Genomic DNA, 22305 nt, shown 5'->3' on the forward strand with positions numbered 1-22305 from the left:
TCTTGCAAATTCCAGAAGCAGTCTTAACAAAACATCTGCAGATAAGACTTTCCAAGAACACTAACACTTCCATGTATTAACTAAAGCATCTGATTTTAAGAGAAGGAAATTGCCTTCCTATTTGCTACCTAATGAGAAGTAGAAAATTAAAAAGCAAAAAGATAGTAACAGTCCCCACACATGCACACTCAAATGCAACTATACTTAAATGCTAGAGATGTGTACAGATACACAACACCGTCACTGCTTTTGCTGCTAAAACAAAGAGACCAAAGGTAAAGAGGGGAGATAATCAAAGCTGATGGATAAGCAAAGCACATGTAAATGCTGTTACTGCTGCTCTGAATTTTAAGAAAAAAGTTAACATGTCAATCACCAATTGACTATAACTATTATATATCATTAACGCTGTATAACCAGTAGGGTGCAACCAGATGTCACAACCCACATTTCCTAGAACATCAACTTAAGTCGGGAGAGTTCTCAAGAATCACTGCAGCAAAATAAGGAACAATTCGTATTAGAAGGAAAATATGTACTTTCATGTTTTCTAGACAAAACTAACATTATAAACATAGCTGCCAGTAATGACCATCATCCCAACATGGCAAGTCGTATAAAATTACCCCTGAAACAGATTAAAAAAGGAAGAACTTAAACACACCACCACCAGGAATAACACAAATGTAGTTAAGTGCTTCATGCTGGTTTTTTAAATTTTTTTCAATGTTCTGGTCAGGACAAAACCTTTTCTGTCCCAGCACCAGTGCCCTGCTCCAATCTGCGAAAATGGTCCAACAGAGGAAACTGTGATCCACAGTACTCTGTCCAGAATCCAGAACTCCTATCCATTTTCACAGATGGGATAATGCGGGTCTTGATCCAACTAGAAATCCAAAAAGCAGTACAATCATTCTCCTGCCTACAGTAGGAGGGAGGTTGATCATGCCAGATAACACAGTAACCCAAATAATCTTAACTACTATGAAATACTCTGAAGAAGAGAGAAGATGGGACAGAAACACACCAGTGACCCTTGCTGGACACAGTCCAGACTCAGTCACATGAGCTCAGACTCAGAACTCATATAGTCATCTCTCCATTGGCAACACCTATCTTACAAATGAGATCTTACATCCAAGGGTGAATTCTGACTGACTGAGGACAACAGAGTTAAAAATATAAAGTCTCAGTAAAACTCAGTAAAAACTACTGGGCTTCTGACATCTTACAATTTTAACTACATCCTTTATCTGCTAGACCTTTGTGACACAGCAGCTAGATGTGAAACCTACTCTCCTTCCCAATTCAGGCTAAAAATGAGACCAAGTCCTCCCTGTATACCCTTAGTCTGAAGTTACTGCATCTTTTAGAGCTTGCAGTCTTGAATGCTTACCCAAACTTCACAGATATTCCAGTTAAAAAAGATACCCACACCTCCTTTCAGGCCTGCCCTCACTTTTATTCTTCAATCAACAGCACTGTACCAGCAGTACTGTTACAGGATTAAATACAACCATTAGGATCAGGAGCCCTCACTCAGTTGCAGCTGTAAAGAAGGGCATCACAATTACAGACTTCATACACTTCCTTGTACCAATCCCTTGCTAATTTCCATAAGAAAGGTGGGAGCAACATTCTCCTTGTCCTGGCATTTCCCAGATTTCAGGACATTAACATAATTTCACAACTTACAAGGAGATTTTGACTTAAAGCATTGCCAAGGCTCCTTGCACTTTCACTACAGGCTACAGCAGGCCCAAGCCAACTCTGGGGATCTGGAGAATGAGAAGTAACCCACATTTACTCACAAACTGTCAGACTTCCAAAGGGAGTCTGTTAAAATGACTCTGATTCATGCTGTTTCAGAACTGCTCTGAGTCACAGTCTGGGTGGGATTTTTCTTTTTCATTGAAGAGGATAAAAGAAGGAACAAACTGAAGTTTAAACAATGAAATGAATTTACCTGTACCGATGTTTATAACCTATGGATCCAAACTTGCTGAATTTTCTTGACAGAGAGTTTGATTCATTCTCTGGCACTCTATGTAGTTTGAAAAATAGAACAACAAATTACATAGATAGGTCTCAATTACAGTCCCCTTCAAAAAAAAATGAAAAGAAAAATACAAACTTCAGGTTACAAAAAAAAATATTTTTCTGCTAGTTCCTCTTCATTACTACCTACAGGCACACTCTTACAGGGTTGAGAGCGCCACACAACAATGTATATGTTCTCCTCTTTTGAATACACACTTCTTTATTTCAGAGTTTACTATAAACTGCTGGCAATAGAAACCTTTTGCTTAATATTCCACAGGAGTGGGCAAAAACACCATCTCACAGTAAGGAGACTGCAGGAGGGATTCTGAGCTTACTAATTGTCCTGGGTTCAGCAGCAGCAGTCATTTTTCTCCTTGGTAGCTGGTGCAGTGCTGTGTTTTAACTTTTGGCCTGGGAACAGAGCTGATAACAAGGATGTTTTGGTTTGGCCAAGGACTTTGTGAGCCTCATGCTCTGCCAGGGAAGAGGGGAAGCTGGGAGGAAGCAGAGACAGGACACCTGACCCAAGCTAGCCAAAGAGGTATTCCATACCACAGCACGTCATGCCCAGGATGTAACTGAGAGTTACCCGGAAGGACAAGGGCTCTTCTGGGTTGGACTTGTTTCCCGGCAGATGGTATTGTATTCTCTTCCCTTGTTATTTTCTCTTATCATTGTTGTCGTTGGTAGTAGCAGTGGTGATTTGTGTTGTACATTGGTTGCTGGACTGCTCTTGTGTCAACCCGTGGGAGTTGCGCTCCTTCGATTCTCCTCCCCATCCCTCTGGGAGTGGGGAAGGGGAGAGCCGGGGGGGGGGAGGGGGGCTTGATTGCTTCCAGCCCAGCACCACTTACTGGGAGTGAGTGAACAAGCTGTCTGGCTAGGGTTTAAACCACGACACTCATTTACAGCACTGCTAAATTCAGACCCAAGCATCCGATTGATCAGTTCCTAGCTAGGCACCTTTGCACATTTCTGTTGGTGTTTTTGCCACAGTGAAGAAAGTGTTTTGAGATGTGTAATACTGGAAAAATTTTATGCATTTCAATAACTAACATTATGGAAATTCAATGATTCTTTCTATTAAAAAAAAAAACAAAGTTTCTGTAAACTGTAGAAAATAGTAATATCTGAAATCCAAAGGCCTCAATCAAGTAAATGCTCCTACAGAAAATTTTATGGTTAAATATGTAAAAATGTGTATGTCAGCTTAAATCGTGCACATACATTTGTAGATACTTCTGTTAAAGGCTACTTTATGCAACATGAGATACTGTTTCAAAAAGAATTCTAAGACAAGAGAAACAACCAAAATAAAAAAATTCAATGAAACAAAACAAAACAAACAAATAGTTTAAAATTACCGTTTCACATCATTGTAAAAAAAGGGAAGGCATCACCTTTTAAAAGCATTCTATAATCAAGTGCAAAAATGTGTTTCTAGGCAGCAAGCCTGTGTTACACCACGTTAGAGTGTAAACAGGTGTAAGTACTCAACTGTGCTGAGTAAAGTGTTCTTAATCAACACAATAGCCTTGCTTCTGGTTAGTGAAACTGCAGCTTCTGCATGGCTCACCTGAAGAACGTATGATGCTCCACACAGCATTTCCAGAGATGTTTGCATGTGATCTTGTTACATGTTTCAAAAAAGAAGGAAGTTTCATTGCACTGAAAACAAAACAAAGCAAATCAATATTGTTATAAGAGATTCTGCCAGGGAAGCGCTTACTTACTGAGCACAAGAACTGACCATCTCATATCAAGGCACATAAGAAAAGATAGCAGTATCAAGAAAAGCAGGTTCTATAATTCTGTAGAAATCCTCACTTAAAAGAGGTTTTGTTTTCTTTTTGGTTTCTCATTGCCTGAAAATAATTATTTACAGAATCAATTCCTCAGTGTTCTGAAAAACGAAAGAAAAAGGAGAAACAGAAAACAAAAACAAAAGAGAAAGGAGATTATTGAAACACTGCTGTGCCTTCATTATTGTTCATAGATACCACCTTTTTTTTCTAATTAAAAAGGACAAAGACTTTTTCAAAGAGTATGTTTTTGATGTTTACTGAAACCGCCCCTCAGATGTCAAGCAAAAAATACAGTCCCAAGGCTCTGTTAAACAGTCTAGAAAAAGGCAAGAATAGGTAAAAGAAAGAAACTCAAGATTTGTGGCAAACTAATGCGAAAAAAGCAACACAGAGAGAAAATGCACATAAGATGTATAGAAGAACAAAGGTGAAACTGGAAACAAAAAAGATGAAAGGAAGGAATCATAAAATCATAGAAGAATAGTTAGGGCTGCAAAGGACCTTAAGATCATCAAGTTCCAACCCCTCTGCCATGGGCAGGGACACCTCCCACTAAACCATGTCACCCAAGGCTCTGTCCAGCCTGGCCTTGAACACTGCCAGGGGTGGAGCATTCACAACTTCCTTGGGCAACCCACTCCAGTGCCTCACCACCCTCACAGTAAAGAACTTCCTCCTTATATCCAAACTAAACTTTCCCTTGTTAAGTTTGAATCTGTCACCCCTTGTCCTATCACTGCAGTCCCTAATGAAGAGTCCCTCCACAGCATCGTTACAGGCCCCCTTCAGATACTGGAAGGCTGCTATGAGGTCTCCGTGCAGCCTTCTCTTCTCCAGACTGAACAGCCCCAACTTTCTCAGCCTCTCTTCATACAGGAGGTGCTCCAGTCCCCTGATCATCCTCGTGGCCCTCCTCTGGACTTGTTCCAACAGTTCCATGTCCTTTTTATGCTGAGGGCACCAGAACTGTACACAATACTCCAAGTGAGGTCTCACAAAAGCAGAGTAGAGGGGCAGGATCACCTCCTTTGACCTGCTGGTCACAGCAGAAAAAGATTTTAAAAAACAAAAAACCAAACCAAACCAAACCAAACAAACAAAAAAAACAAACAACAACAACAACAAAAAAAAAAACAAACCCAAAACAAAAAAAAAAAAAAAACCACAACAAAATATTTAACTTCAAAATAATTCAAAATACTAGGAAAAGCATCAAAGGTAAATAAAAGGCATAAAAAAAAATCTCCCGAGGAAGACAACAAAAAAAGAATATTGAGAGCTTAAAACCGAATCACTGTAAACTGGCAGTCAGTACAGCAGACATGAGAAAAAGGCAGGGAGAGATGAAAGAGAAGTCCAACGCATACAACCTATAAAACACTTCCAACAGACAAGAAAAAGCAACAGACGCACCACATTGCCTGTCTCCAACAAGCTAAACATTCATATATGGTCACATAAATTACATTTCCATGTATCTGCCACTCTGAACTTAAGTGTGGAGTTTTGTATCCGTGATTTGCACAGAGTGGAGTAGTCCCACTGGTAGTCAGTCATATGATACCATCTGCAACAAAACTCAGTCCATTTCCCTGCTATGTGAATTACAAACAGGGTAATGATTCATACTACTTTCAGCAGCTGATTTTAGGAAATGGATGCCCTTGCATTAGTTATACTTCTGCAGTGCCATACATACATAGATAAGAGTTCTGGGAAGTTTCTCCCACTCTTTATTTGATGAGGTATACTGACTGACCTGCAATCATCTTGCAAACTGTGAACTAACTCAGTATGTTGCCTAGAATTCAAAATTTCACCTCTAACAAAAATCAACTATATTAACAGCTGCCAGACAGCCTCACAAAATCATGAATTACCAGCCCTTCCTCCACAATGAGACAAGTAACAGTGAATGGCAGAACTCTGCACCTGTGATTACAATAATTGAGATTTCATTTCCTCACAAAAAAAACCCAAAAACAAACAAACAAACAAAAAACTACACCAAACAAAACAAACTGGAGACATAGATATGTTCTTATTTCCTCCCATAGATTATTTTATTTAGTTTAAATGGCTGTCTGGATCAGTCCCATTAAATAGCCAAGGAATGAAAATCATCATTACTCCTATAAATATTTTATAAATATAAATACATAGTCCTTTATAGTCCTATAAATATATTCCTACAGTTCCTTTCAGGCTTGATAGGGATTTTGTCTCTCTGCAAGATTCACAAGGGAATTATTAACTTGGAGCAAAAAAAAAGTAAAACCAGAAACCAGAGACCAGAGACAAGAGTCTACCCACTGAAAGACCATACTGCATTTTTAAAGTTTCAAAGCAGACATGTCAAGGGGTACTCTTCGTTTGCTTATTTTACACGAAACATAAATGTAGCTTCATATGTTATGATTTAATTTACATTACAATTTCTAGATCAGACTGTCATTTGATGTGATTTCATATAAACCCACACAACTGTAGACACCAGTGCACTTTTAAAGAACAGTATCAGATTAGGCCCATGGTACTGCAAACTTTATACAACATGATGAGTCAATTTAACTTCTGCTAGGAAAGAACTCAGTGACTCACTTTAAATATGCAGGATCTTGCTCCTTCTTTTTGTCAACTCTTCCTTCTTGTTCACTCCTAAACTTGATTTTTATGTAAAGAATCCTCTGCTGCACTTAAATTTATTTAATTACATAACCTTGGAGGACAGAGTTTGTGAGATGGGGGAATAAAGAAGCAGAGAAGAAGCCATGGGTGTTTGGAGGATTTTTAAAGAGACTTTTAAATAAGGCACTTCTGTTGTATCTTATTATTAGCCCAGTTCAAACACCACTGAATTCCAATTCAGGGTAATATTCCCAAAAGCGAAAAGGTAATGCTTGTCCATGTTTTCTTCTTTTTTAAGAAAATTTTCCCATATACAGAGTAACATATAACAAAATCAGTAAGTGATGAAAAGAGGGACAGTATATGGGCATTGCCATATGCTTGAAAGATCTGACCAGCAAACATTACTGATTCCATCATTTGAAGGCATTATTTTCTAAGGCAGAAGAAAGCTCATCTCAGCCGGTTAACAAAAAATTTTTCATGAAAGTGCTTAAACATCTATACTTGGTACACAGCAATCAAAGGCACCCAGGAAAATACAGCATATGCCTATAGATCCAACTTATCAACAAGTTATGGAATTCATATCTGGAAAATAAACAACAGACAAAAAATCAGGGGATGGGCCAACAAGTTTTTTGATAACACACTGAGGTTTATTTATTTAAATCTGAAGGAAAAGCATGTCTGAAAACTATTGCTTCAGAATGGATGCTTGGAATAATTCAAATAGAACAGTTAAATTTTTCTAAAAGGGGAGAAAGAAAGCCTAGGACATTCATCTCCAAGGTCTCTCAGCAACAAAGAAGACAATTTGTAATTTTTTTATCATTTTTCACTTCTTTAGTGAAAAATTCAATAGCTTACTGAAACTAGTTCCAATATGACACTGCACACTATACCTCTAGGTTTAGGACTTCCTCCATTTACTTTTTAAGACTAAGGCTTGCAAGAGCACTGTGATTACCCTTACAATTTGTAAATGCATATATATAAAATAAGCAGTACCGAAGGCAGTAATATCTTCCAGGTACAGCATTTCTTCCCAGGAGAATAAATTGATTTCTACAGGTAAAGCAAGGACAACCTTACCTGTTAACACCATGGCACTTGTTTGAAATAAAAGGCAACATTTTTAGCATCTTGAACAATTGTAATTTCTTACAGACAGGAAGAGTTACCTTATTATTTTCTTATTATTCTCATACATCTGAACCAAAACCACAAAGATCTATTGCACTTTTACTAATGATATATAGGAACTGACAGTTCCAAACACGTTCAGTGCTGTTTGGTGCCTCACAAGCTGCTCCTGGCTACTCATCCTGCGGCTTTCAGAGCATCCAGTGTACTAAAGACAAGGCACTGTGAACCAGATTGCCTGCACACTGAAGGTCTCCCCTCACCATGGAACCAGCTTTGGCAATTATATATTCTAATCAAAAAGTTGTGCTTACCAAACAAGCAGAAAAATACTTAAGTTTTGTATGGTGAATTTTGATCACATCTGTGACTAGAATCAGCAAAGGAGAAAGCAGGAGAACATGCCAGAGGCTGCAGAAGGACAGTCATAACTCTTGAAGCAGTATCCAGTTCTTGAGCTGTTTGACTACCTTTTCATAATCCTGAAAAAGGCAAGTGCCGTGGTTTAAGCCCAGCCAGTAACTCAGTACCACGCAGCCATTCACTCACTTCCCCTGCTTCCAGAGGGATGGCGAGGAGAATCAGAAGAATGTAACTCCCACGGGTTGAGATAAGAACAGTCCAGTAACTAAGGTATAACACAAAACCACTACTGCTACCACCAATAATAATAATGATAAAGGAAATAACTAGGGAAGAGAATAGAACTGCTTACCACCCACCAATTGATACCCAGCCCGACCCAAGCAGTGATCTAGCCCTTTTGGGTAACAGCCCCCAGTTTATACGCTGGGCATGATGTGCTGTGGTATGGAATATCTCTATGGCTAGTTTGCATCAGGTGTCCTGTCTCTGCTTCCTCCCAGCTTCCCCTCCTCCCTGGCAGAGCATGAGACTCAGAAAGTCCTTGGTCAGAGTAAACATTACTGATCAACAACTAAAAACATTGGTGTTATCAGCACTGTTCCCAGTCTGAAAGTCAAAACCACAGCACTGCACCAGCTACTAAGAAGGAGAAAAATGACTGCTGCTGCTGAACCCAGGACAGTATCCACCCCTTATTCCATACCATTCACATCATGCTCAGATCCCACATTTTCAATATACTATCACTCTTACCTCATATATATACATACACACACACAGAGATACCATTCTTTAGTGCATGGACCAATCCCTATAAAGTTGTTGAGTCCATCTGGTCCATGATGTTGTGCTCCATCTCTTGTAACAGTCTTTCAGAGCAGGAGAGAGAGTGTGATGTAGTCAATCTGCCAGGCCTCCCCATATTTGTACTTCAGCCGTCGTCCTCCATACCAAAGAGGCTTTAACCGTTTAGCTTGCTTAACTGCAGCATGTTTCACACTCGTGAGTAACCTGGGCAATAGTGTCCATTGTTAAGTCCACCCCTCAATCACTAGTCCATCTCTATCTTGCATCTCTGCTCTGATGGCCTGAGGTGTCATGGGCCCATCAGGCTCAAAATAATTCACCCTCCCCTTCAGCAGTTTCTGCAACTTGTCGCTGGGGACTCCATACAGCTGCCTTCCATCTCCAGTGTTTCCAAAGCACTGGAGGGGCTCAGTGAACTAAGTACTTGCCCATACTGTCCCACACACCCTGCCATTCATGACTGTCCAGCCTCAGGGAAAATATCTTGGTCCTTTCATATTGTTGTCTAATCCTAGACAAGACCCAAAAACGACTCTGCTTAGCTTTCGAGATTGGACAAAATAGTCATGGGTAAAACACAGTCTGTATGTGTGCCAACATGGTGATCTCCATCACAATCAGCAGGCAGGTCCCAAGGGTACCCAAAGGCCATTCAAAACCTTCAGAACTCTCAAACGGTGCTGCTGCACTTGCCACTGCGGCTGGTGTAACTGCTGTACTTAGAGCTGGAGTAGCTGTGCTGTCTGCTGCGGTCAGAGTTTGAGTAGCTGCAGTACTTGTCACTGAGGTTGGTGTAGCTGCTGTGCTTGGAGTTGGAGTAGCTGAGTTATCTGTTGTAGTCAGACTTTGAGTAGCTGCTTTACTTGTCACTAGGGTGTGTGGAAATCTCTCTCCTAGGCTGACCACCCCAGGAGGGGAAAAAAGATGTGCTATACACTTCTATTATATACCTCCCAAAGTACAGAAGTGGTGACCAACTGGAAACGCAAGCCAGATCAGTTTCATGATCAGTAAATCTATTGTATTACAAGTCATTACCATAAAGTACAATGAAACAAGAACCTTAGCTCAAGTCCCCAAGCTGATAAACACTAAGACAGCAAAAACCGTCTGTAAGTAAGGTACAACATGCTGAAACTGTGAGATAAAGAGCAACAACTCTGACAGCCAATAAATCATCATTGTGACGAGTGAATACTAATCCAAAACAATGAATGCTTACCACAATTAGACACACTTCGGTCAGATCTTTCGTTATCTCAACCCTTCGTGCCCCACTTTGGGTGCCAAAAAGAACTGTCGTGGTTTAAACCCAGCCGGTAACTCAGTACCATGCAGCCATTCACTCACTTCCACCTCCTTCCTCCTCCCACTCCCAGAGGAATGGCGAGGAGAATCGAAAGAATGTAACTCCCATGGGTTGAGATAAGAACAGTTCAGTAACTAAGGTATAACACAAAAACACTACTGCTACAACCAAGAATAATAAGGGAAATAACTAGGGAAGAGAATACAACTGCTCACCACCTGCCAACTGATACCCAGCCCGACCCGAGCAGTGATCTAGCCCTTTCAGGTAACTGCCCCCAGTTTTATGACTGCATGACATGCTGTGGTACGGAATACCTCTTTGGCTAGTTTGGGTTAGGTGTCCTCTCTCTGCTTCCTCCTGGCTTCCCCTCCTCCCTGGCAGAGCATGAGACTCAGAAAGTCCTTGGTCAGAGTAAACATTACTGAGCAACAACTGAAAACACAGGTGTTATCAGCGTTGTTCCCAGGCCGAAAGTCAAAACCACAGCACTGCACCAGCTACTAAAAAGGAGAAAAATGACTGCTACTGCTGAAACCAGGACAGCAAGACATCAAAAAACTGTGAGGACAAACATAAATATTCCTCTCATTTAAAATGCTTTAAAAGCACAACCTGGATTCTTGAAAACAAGGTAAAGCTCATACTGCCACAGCCTCACCACCATTTTTACCCATGTGAGGAGAGAGACTGGCACAGGTGATGCAGATATCTTGACTGTAATATGAGTTTAGAAATAGACAGTCACCCAAACATGCAGTCACAGCCCATGCTGCCTCTCAAAGCAGCAAGAAGCCTCATCTGGCATGGCCTTTGAGATTGCCACTAACAGTGGGTAACTAGTAGAGTGCTCCACCATAATGCCCCTCCTCAACACTTGACTGAAAGTTTGAAAGCATGTTACTAATGCCTTCAAAGGAGACAAGTCAGAGGGGTCACTGCTCTACCTAACCACAAAATGCCTCTGGAACTGCGAGAGCTGACATACTAGTTCAGGAGTGCCCACACTGCATTTCACAATCAGCTTCCAGCTTGCTCTGCCACGCCAGCATGACTACACAGCTTTCAAGATCAGAGCTGCTCTGCACACAGCTAGCTCAGCGCCCAGGCAGAGCAAACTCCAGTCTGCCTGAAAGAACAGCCACACACTTGAAAGTTCTTCTCGCTGAGGGCCAGAAGATCCCTTGTGTGTGAAGTTCATGGATTACTCCAGAGATAAGAGGGACACTGACACCAGATTTAGATCTGTTCTGTGGAGCGCTGCGCCAGTCCACAGATCAAAAACATTCTGAAAACCTGTGATTAGGGCAGGCTTGAGCTGCTACAATTTATGATAAGACATATATTGGTTCCAACCAATCCAGGCTCAGAAAATGAAGGAACAGAAAAACCCAGACCTAAAACCACAGCATGAATCTTGCCAGCCCACATGCCACTCTTCATAATCACACTGAATATTAACATAAGGAGGGACCTTGCTCCACTGCAGAGCACTCTGCGTGTACATGTAATATACGTGCAAGTACATGTAACAGAAGTATTAACAGTAGCTCTGAAGCTACTGCTTCCCAACATTATTCTTTCCTGGGTTTGGCACATACCCGGATACTATCAATTGTCCACCCTAATAGGAAATATTCTGTCTTTATATATTTACATAATACATACCAATCATAGCTTATATGTATTATTATTGGTTATACTAGGTCAACAATGCTTAGCATTAAGCAATCATAGCTTCTATGTATTATTATCGGTTAACAATGTGTTATTACTGGTTATACTAGGTCAATCTTTTAGAACATTATAAAAGCCAGGAATTAAAAGTAATAATGCTGTGCCAGTCTGCATAAAGCATGACAATACTGAAGCAAACATATCTCACCCTCATATTATACCAATTAAAACTTAATGAAAAACTTACCAAAACAAACCCAAACCTGACAATAACACCTCAGTGGCAATGGGTTTAAGTTTATGCAGCAATTTTAATCTTAGTTCTCCTTCAAAAATATTCATTACTGATGATTTTGCTATCAAGCTTTGAACCAATCTTAGAATCCTTCTAAGATGGCACAGCAAGTGGTTAAGAAAAGCCAAGAAAACCCCCAACCAACCAAAACAAGCCTAAACCATACTACATGATCTATTAACAGTGCTTGCTCACCTCCACCCTCCACTGCCACTCTAGCTGAAGGGGATACAAATGTAGATTACACGAAAGTAATTTGTAATTCTTAAATTATATTAAAGATCAAAATGTTCTTCTTTCCTGGAACTGAAATCTAAGTTAAATTGCACTTTAGAATAGGAAGAACATCTTTTCAAACCCTGTTCAAGCTTCCCAATAAACTGTGAGAGGAAAAAAATCAAATAAAAAATTTCTGCCTAGAACTTGTTAATTTAAGATGCAATATAGTGTGTGACAGAGCAAGGAGTACAGTTGAACTACCCTGTCATTACTTTTCATACTTGTGACACAAAAAGCAGGTTAAAAAAATAAAGCATATTTACAGGGCTTCCCAAGACTGTTTAAAAGAACACAAAAATCTTCTACCTAGACAAGTTTCAGCCACCAGAATGGCAAGCATTATGTGCCTTGGAATTGCCCTGAAATTCCTCTAGCATGCATCAGTGGTTGGTAGGGCTCCTGAAAACAGTCTTTACTAACTTCACTTTCTGAATTCAGCTGAACTGGGCCTCTTCATCTGACTAAGCAAAACTACTGAGGAAGGCATGTCTTGAAAATGTGTAAATCATTCTTAAGTGCACAGTTTGGGGGTTTGCTCTGACTTGAAAGAACCCAAATTTCAAAATCCCTCAAACCAAAAATTTCAGACTTCAAAATGACCTGTCTCTTATAACATAAAGGTTACAAAAGCAAGTGTTTTGCACATTCACCACTTTGTGGCTTGGTGAAAGAGAAAGATGAAAAGTAAGTAGTACAGAGGTTTTGCATGAACTCTGCGAAGGAGGGAAATCATTCACTTGCATGTTCAGACACAGTGCAACCAAAGTAAATGGCACTGTTACAAAAAACAGTATGGGGTTGTGAAGAAGATCACAGAAATACTTGGTACCAACAGGCAAAAAATCTCCACATTATCTCTTTTATATTATTACATTTAAATTCCCAACCTACACAATCTATCAAAGCACATTTTTCTCTTATTTTGTTTCATGTCCTCAGTTGACAGAGATGTCTAGAAAGCAATCCTTGGTCCTCACATGGGGAAAGCTTGGGAGGTGTGCTGTGCACCTCTCTGATTACAATTATCCATGTCCACATCATGCATCCTCTGTGACTATGCTGTATTTTGCTGTGGGGTGGCAGTGACTTTGGCAGCCACCTGCATTGCTGGATCATTTCCTGCTACTAGGAACTGTACAAAGGCATCAGATGAATCTCTCTGTGGTCTTAAAGGAAACTGCACAGAAGTATACTTACCTTCAAAAATTCTTTGCAATTGGTTGTTGTGCTCAGGGAATCCTTCTGTGCAGTTCTCACAGAGGAAGAGTTCCTAATTTCACTCTGATACTTAAGAGGTTTTATGAAAAGCCGAACTAAATTCACAGCATGGGACTACTCCAGGGACAGTGAAATACGAATTCAATGATTAACACCACTGAAAAAGAGTTTCTGCCAGCTGGTCCAGGTCATTAGTCTCACATCTTGGGATAATTCACAGATGGCCGTATCTCAAGGGCAGTATTTTATTTATGAAGGGGAATAGCAATAGCCTTAGGGGAAAACACATAATACAAGCAAAGGAGTGAAAGATAAAACATGTAATACAGGCAAAGTAGTGAAGGATGGTCATGCTTGCACACAACAGCAACAGGTACACAGGAAAAACAGAAAATTAAATATACAGGAAATGTTCTCATGGAAGAGGTATGAAGTATAAAGATTACACTGCAACACAGGAAAGGTGAAGTACCTTACTTGATTAGTAGACAGTAGGCATAAATATCTTCTCCTCAGTAAATCAAGTTTATAAAAAGCAAAATGATGTAAACAACAAACTCAGCTGTCATAGGTATGTCTGACACAGGCACCCCACAGTGTATATTTTAGGCAGCTTAAGGACACAGACTTGTACATTTAGCCTGCCATGTCTGCCATCTGTCAAGAAGATCAGGATGTCCAACTCCCTTTAGTGGGAAGTACACATTAAAATTCTTTTGGTAGGTTGGGGAAAAAAAAAAATCTCAGTCAAATTTATTGAAAGGGACAACAAAGAAGTTACCACAAGTAACCCTATCCCACACAGGGAAAGAGCAACACTTCATCACTAATAAAAGCACAGCTTTCCCTTGATGAGCAGGTTTACCCTTGAAAGGTGCCTGTCAGTGTGAATAAACATAGGTAGTGTGTGGAAATATAAACAAAAATTCAGCCTGCACAGCATTTTCACTACAATATGGGAAATGTTATTCACACAAAGCACTCGATATACTCAGAAATAATCTGCTCTTCTTATTACATGATGTTAACTCCTCTGCTATATGCCATAAAACTACGGCAGGGTAAAGTCTCCATTACTTCTTATCTTCAATAATCCTTGCTAGCATTCTTTCCAACTAACTGGAAACACCTAATATGTTCCAGACATGGAACACATATGTGAAACAAGGCAAGTATTAATTCCCTGTGCCATAAATTGATATCCTAGGAGGCAGGATGAAGTAAAACTAGCACATTTACTCTCTAAACTGCAACCTCATGTCCACACAGAAGGACTAAGTGATAGCATTCATTAAAAACAAAAACAAAAACAAAAAACAAGAGAGGAATAAAAGAAATCTGTGAATTAAGTTTTCAAGGAGCATTTGAACATACAGTCATGTAAAGACACTGATGAGCTTTTCCTCCTCTGGGTGCAGAACAGCATAAATTATTATGACAGCTTTAATCTAGGGATTAAGGCTAGTGTTTACTTATGCTAATACATAATTTTGTTCAAAGTGATACCACAGAATGTTTAAAAAAGGGGGAAGAGAGAAAAATCTTTCTGGGTCATTTTGGCCTTCCCTGATCTTGTTAGGATATGAAGCACTGTAGAAAAATTTCAAATGAGTATTAGTTGCAAAGAAGATTTTAATGACAGTACACCCTTGTTGTTTACTGTTCTCTTGAACAATTTCCTAAAAGTACCTGTTGAGACTTGAAATTAACAAGTGCTGTCAAAGCATATGCCTTATGATCACAATAGTAAGCGTTCAACGGACATCAACATTCACAGTCTCAACTTAAGCACATTTTGCAAAGTTTCCACATTTTCTGCTCCGGATGTGAAAACTTTGCAATTGCACATGGTTCAAACAAAAACTACACATATGTAGCATCAAACAGAAACTAAAACATCACTTCAATGCAGTTGATTCTAAGTCAAACTCAGACTTGTCTATACCTGAACAGGCATTCACCCTTCACAAGAAACATTGAGAAAAGTTTTCCCAGCCTTCACTCAGCCTTCAAACAACTCTCCACTTTCAACAAATACACCATAATGAACAAACTTCCCAAAGATTACCACACCAAATAGAAAAAAAAACACTTGGAATAACAAAACCAAAACTTGACAATATATCTGCAGAGGCACAAGAGATGCTGTCCAAGACAGAAGCAAGACAACCAGTCAGGAGTATGCTTATATTTCCCAGAATATAATGAATGTACCAAATGGCCTCATGGAAAAATCATGGGTGAGACAACTAATACACAGATGAATGAAGATACATAGATAATTTTCAATCCCGATATTCCAAAGAGACCTACAAAGTATTTTCAACAACTCAGCAAACTAATCACATAACTCAACCACATACCAAAAATCCCAGGCTGACTGCAACTGTTTGTTCTACGATACTTACCATTTTCCCTACGTCCTCGACACCCTCCTTCTCCTTCCCCTACCCCACATGCTTCATAGGTGATAAGTATCTTAAAACCTCTACTCTTGCTACCAAACTGCTATCCTTGCTCCACTGGAACCAACATTGTTTTCTCTCAAATGGTCTTAACAGCACAATGAAGTTAAAACTCTGACAAATGAGTTTCAAGATACATTTTTTGGCTGCTTTTGTTTCCAACCTACAAAACTACTTGTGCCTAACAGCTTTGTAAGTTTTCCTCCATCCATATTTTGGTGAAGATAAGCATTCCCTATAGATGTAGGCTAGTTTAAAAGCACTATTTGAGATCATAAACAAGAGACTGCAGAAGCAGGCTACTCTAATTTACAGAGCAAAATATAAAACTATAATGGTTTGTTATAAAATTCCTACTTCCTTCTGCTTTGCTGAAGTTCTCTACACCCGCTACATAACATGAACAGAAAATTTTCCTCCCCTTTCTGCAAGCACCATCAGGAACATACATTTGAGGATAAGGTAATAGTCTTACAGTAACTATCAATAACATTAACGACACTTTGATGGTTTCTTGCAGTAAATTTTCGTAAAATACATTAGGCTTTGACAAACACACAAAAATTCCCACTTCATCAGACCTGAGATTGTGTTTTTCTTTCAGGCTTAAAGAAAAACTTACATCTTTTCCAAGGACTCTAAGCTCAAACTGTGTTTCCTTGAAGTGAACTTTTGTAATTCTAGGCCTGTAAAAAGACAGACAGAACTTTGTGAGTTTTTAATTTCATGAATAATAAAGTTGCATATATTTACAAACAGAGACAAAAAAATAATTCACAGGTAAATTTTTTTTTTCAGGTATGCACCACATAACAACAGAAAAACATTTTAACCGAAGTACGGTAAAGGTGAACTATTTTTTTCAATACCTGGATTATCAAAGAAATAAAAAATTGTATAATCCAGACAAATATTTGGAATTCCAAGTATACTTTTTTCTATTGATACAATTAACCTTTCAAATTTATACCACACATCATACATTTCCATATAACATCGTTATCGTTTTTAAATTATACATACCAGAAATATTTTCCTACTTGTTTTTTATTCTTGTAGACAACAACACCTATGGGTGTTAATCCTAAAAAATATTCAGATTTGTTTTCACCCTAGAAAATAAAAATGTATGTCACTCATACAGTTGCAAGCTGTACCACTGAAGCAGTGAGGTCTAGTGAGAAGTCAGCCGGACCATAAAATCATAGACTGGTTTGAGTCGGAAGGGACCTTAAAGACCACCTAGTTCCAAACCCCCTGCCATGGGCAGGGACACCTTCCACTAGACCAGGCTGTCCAAGTCCAAGCCCTGTCCAACCTGGCCTTGGAAACTGCCAGGGATGGGGCAGACACAATTTCCCTGAGCAACCTGGCAACTTCTTCCTAATGCCTAATCTAAACCTAGCCTCTGTCAGCTTAAAGCCATTCCCCTTGTCCTGTCACTACATACCCCCATAAAGAGTCCCTCTCCAGATTTCTTGCCAGCCCATTTAGGCGCTAGAAGCTGCTCTAAGGTGTCCCCAGAGCCTTCTCTTCTCCAGACTGAACAAGTCCAGCTCTGCCAGCCTCTCTCCAGAGCAGAGGTGCTCCAATCCTCAGGGCTTCTTCATGGCCTTCTCTGGACTTGCTCCAACAGCTCCACAACTCCTTAGCATTAGGGGCACCAGAGACGAATGCAGGACTCACCAGAGCAGAACAGAGGGGTAGGTGACTGACTTGAACATACTGTTTCTGCGTGCAAATGGGAATATAGCACTTGCTTTACTGACAAACATTCCTACATGAGAACTTGTAAGCATGGAGGCAAAGAGGCAAGAAAGAATGGCAGTGAGGGAAAGACTGTGAGACTCCATGTGCCATGGTGAAAAGCAAAAAAAGACTTAAGTTTTAAAAAGGAAATACATTGGGATATTTGGCAAATGGCCAAAACTCAGAAACTGAACTCTTTATTCAGACATGAATGCAACAGACATTTAATTTTCAGATGAAGGTGAATACTGATTTTCTGACCTATTCTACCATAATATAACCTCACAGTTGCCTTCTCCCTCCTAAAAAATTATCACCTGCATACTGCTACCAAGTGAAGTAAGTCCTCTGAGAAAGAGCATTTTTTTTTCAGAATGGGTAACAACATGCAAAGAACAGCTGCACACATCATCTCCATAAGAAACCATTCTTGGGATCAGTATTCAAATTGCAAACCATGTCAGGAGAGAACAGGGTGAATACCCCTGTGCTAGTGGCAGAAGGCCCCCATTTCCCCCGTTTATGGTCAGTAACAAAAATCAGATGTGCCCTACACTTGAAAGAGTGCAAACCTTACAGCATGAGTTTAGAAGAATGTCAGTTGCAAAAGCTTGTTCATCTGCCTATTTGAGGCAATGACAAAGAGTGCTGCAAGCTCTAAACCGGGAGAGGATGAACCACAAAGAATATCAACTGTGAGATGGACTGACTGTAGAAAAGTGTCCTTCTGTGTGACTACTGATGTAGTCACTGATGTGAGAAAGCTCATAGCACACCTGGCAAGCTCTTCCTGTGCTCCTCAGTGAACTAACTGCTAAAGGCAGCTTTACTTTTAAAATGACCAAGCAAGGAAAAGAATTACATCTCTTCATGTGTCTCAAATGAGGGCTTATGTTGCTGTTGCAGTATTAATAGAAACAATAATATTCATGGGTTAGACTTGGGCATATTACAACTCATCCCCTCACTACCCAGAGCAGTGATCTTATTGCATAGCAAAAGCAATTCCAGGCTCTACTAATTTAACAGATTGTGTTGGATCATGTTCAGTCTTGTTCCAGTAACTCCCCCAGCTTTCTATGGGTGGGAGGGTTAAATGGGATATGAATACAATTAAGCTATAGGGTGAATTAAAAAAAAACATCATATTGTGGGCTACACAATTTTCAGCAGGAAATACATACTTAATCTTCTGTTAGTATCTTGATTTCTCTATTTTCTTTCAAATAATTTTACAGAGTACTGACATCTAACTCAGTGATCTATATTACAATTCTCCATCTGAACTTCGGCTTTTTTCTTCTGTTCAAAAAAAAACTGCCACAAGCGCAGTTATTCAAACAAGACAGGATTGTTTCCACCAGGAGCTGGTAGCCTCCAGGTGATGGATTGGATCCTATCCCATCATACATGCTGTTTTACAAAAGAAGTGGAGGGTTTTGCTGAGGCATTACAGACAACTTGCAGTGCTGCACGATACAGCAGAAGAAAAGCTGGAAACATATTCTCATCTTTAGCAAAACCTTCACAGTAACTATTAAAAAAAGCCCAACATGCTGCTGCTACCCCACCCTAGTTTTCACAATGGTATCGAAAAGGTTTCAGGACACACTTGCTGTTATTTACACAAAATAAATGTGGAAATTCTTGTGTCAAAGCCAAAGACTATTCCCCTTTCTCATGTCCCCTGATACTTGCAGTCATTGCTTCTTATTTATCTAAACTGTTTTTTTCCAAAGTTTAACTGATTGTCTTTTACAGTTATTATACAATCACAGCTTTTCATCTAAAACACAACAGGCTTCTGTAGGTAGAATGACCCAATCCCCTCAGTCTGTAAACATGAATTCTTTTGCATTTGTTAAATACAGTGCTTCCTCTCAAGTTATTCTGTGGCAAGTAAACTACATAAATACTGTCCCCCACTTTATTAAAAGAAATTTTTTTCATTGTTACCAAACTTGAAATATTTAAAAAATACTTACATAAACAGGATGGAGATCCACTCCATACATTTCCAGGCACTTGGCCACCCCTAAGAAGTTCAATTCTGCCTCAGCAGGAACTTGACCCCTGTAAACAAAATTCTGTTAAGAAATTAGCACTTCCAGTCAACATATTAAAATAGATCACATTAACAGATACAGTATCCTGGACATGTATGCAATCCTTCCTTCCATTTGTTTAGACTGTCATTGTACTTTCAGCTGAAAGGATACTTTCGGCTTATACTTCTGCTTGCTCCAAGTGAGACTGGACCGTAGGAACAAATTTTCTATAAACTTTCTATTTTTCTTTCTACTAAACTTTCTCCTGTAAGATCCTGTCACAGATATATGCTATCATATATACAATGCATGCCTACTACAGTGGCTAATATTTTCCCTACTGTCACAAACACACTCCAGACATTCCATTTTTTAGGTTTGAATATGCAAAATAACTTTTTTCTCAGTAACTATATATGATAATTAATAAAGCAGGAATAGAATGACTGACTGGGGTACTATTTCCCCACAGCAGTTTCTGAAAGCAGAGTTCATGACTTCAGAAAAAATATTCCTTTCTTCATAAAATCTTGTCTATAGAAAGCCACACAAACTAGTAATAATCAAGTCTGCTACGGTGAAAACAAAGTTTGGAGTCCGTCTCATGACACTACCAGTGTCAAAGATCCAGCTTGCCTTCCTATCAGCAAATATCAATTCACCAGATTAAAACTACCATCAGCAGCATGCTGGTTGGAAACAAGAGCAGAAAACCGGTGGGGAAAAACCCCATGCTATTAGGAGCATATTTGACATCAGTGACAAAGGACTGATTTTCAAAAAGAACAAAATGATCAAATAAATACAAAGTCGACAACAGACTCATCCTCAGAATTTAAATTATTCTTTCCTTAATAACTCCCATTGGTACAAGAGCAAAACACTGTTTCAAGCCTGAAATATGTGAAGCTACTTATTCATCTTCATTCTTTTTTAATACTTCTGTGAAAGTTACTGAACTGTTATTGAGAAAGTACAACACATCTTGTGAAAATGTTAACTCAAAAAGGATGCATTTCCTGCTTCACCCTGTGACTGCTCTCTTAGGGAAACCACTGCATTTGCTACCTTTCAAATCTGAGATGTGAAGCAGAGCTCAGCATTTTGACTCAAGACCTGGAAAAGTCCTGCAATATGCTCATTCTCACTCTTTGTCCCCAGCCTAGAAGCTCCTTTCCAGGTTTTCCCAAATTCTTGCTATGCCTGGCAAGACAGAAAACATATCTAACATGAACACTGAAATAGTGTGCTAGCATGAATGTAACAGTATAGGTATTTAAAATGCTCGCCTATCTTGAGGTGGGCTGCTTCAGCCCACCTATTGTGCATAGTAGAAATGATACTGCTTCAGGTGTTGGCCCTTCTTTCTAAGGACTTACAGAGAAACAGCAGACCTGAAGCTTGTAAGAGAAATCTCTTTCTTCCAAGGGCTGGATCTCCCAGGAGATCTGTGATTCATCTCTGTACTCAGAATAAGCAGAACACTGGATATTGGATATTCAGCAAATCATATTGTCACATCTGGCATGTCTTTTATCCACTACTGCTATAAAAACTTACTACACAACTTGATTTATTTTTTTTTTTTTTTAAATCTTATTGGTAGCGCTCAGAAATTTAAAGAAAACTTCACTGGAGCCATATTGTCTTACTGAGTTCCCAGACAGAACATCAGTCCTGAGCAAAGTGGATTATGCCATTACTGAATTACTGCTAGAATCCAACACCAATTTAAATACTGCTAGTAGCATTTCCTTACTGACCATACCTAAAAGAATGATGATATGCTTATCCCACTTTGTCACTCTGAAAGTACCAAAAGTCTCAAATGCCAAATAAGTGTGTGTGAACATATATTTCCACAATAATACATAGTTTGTAAGAAATTCACAGAAGTTTTAAAGGAAGTAAAGATGTGAGCTGAAGCTTCTGAAGGAAGCAGATGGAAGCCAGAGGAAGAAGTCCTCCCAAATACAAATGAAGAAGACAGAACATGAAGGGAAGTGAGAAATATCAGGGACTGAAATAATGTCCACTATTACAAAGGGTGCCTCATTTTTTACCACGTATGAAATTACAAACGCTACTCCTCAATGCTCTCCAAAATGAAAGAGTCTTTGCAGATGGTTATGGTAGGGCAGGCAATGTAACAGCCATGCAGCTGACAGGCACTGCTCATTGAGATGGACAAAGTGTGCCACTGAGGGCCCTAAACAATATTGAGAGCTAGTCTTAAAGCTAATTATCCATAAGGATGCAATATCAATTCAAAATACTTGACTTGCCAAGTATCAGTTAGTCCGAGATCTGCTGCAGTCTGGAACAGAAAGAGCGGAGAGGGGGAGGAAGCGGGGGGAGTGAGCAGGCAAGCTGGGTGGTTCTGAGTTACTGACTGCACTTAAACCAGGACAGTTCTTCTCGGCACCCAATGTGGGACACGAAGGGTTGAGATAATGACAGATGTGACCGG

General features: G+C 39.5%; 1 protein-coding gene across 5 annotated transcripts in view; it reads right to left on the reverse strand.

The window, feature by feature from the left end:
• The window catches only part of EPB41L4A (erythrocyte membrane protein band 4.1 like 4A), a 123686-nt gene that overhangs the window by 39730 nt on the left and 61651 nt on the right, over positions 1 to 22305 (reverse strand). For all 5 annotated transcript variants that reach the window (XM_061443085.1, XM_061443084.1, XM_061443083.1 and 2 more), the window contains exons 7-11: positions 19773 to 19860; positions 17062 to 17150; positions 16661 to 16724; positions 3620 to 3711; positions 1967 to 2044 (exon numbers count right to left, since the gene is read on the reverse strand). In XM_061443085.1, the coding sequence (XP_061299069.1) occupies positions 1967 to 2044; positions 3620 to 3711; positions 16661 to 16724; positions 17062 to 17150; positions 19773 to 19860 (411 nt within the window). The remainder of the gene's footprint in view (positions 1 to 1966; positions 2045 to 3619; positions 3712 to 16660; positions 16725 to 17061; positions 17151 to 19772; positions 19861 to 22305) is intronic.

The sequence above is a fragment of the Pezoporus flaviventris genome, unplaced genomic scaffold (assembly GCF_033815535.1).
Source record: "Pezoporus flaviventris isolate CSIRO_AGI_PZ_B2104156 unplaced genomic scaffold, CSIRO_AGI_Pfla_v1 ptg000285l, whole genome shotgun sequence".
Classification (NCBI taxonomy): Eukaryota; Metazoa; Chordata; class Aves; order Psittaciformes; family Psittacidae; genus Pezoporus; species Pezoporus flaviventris.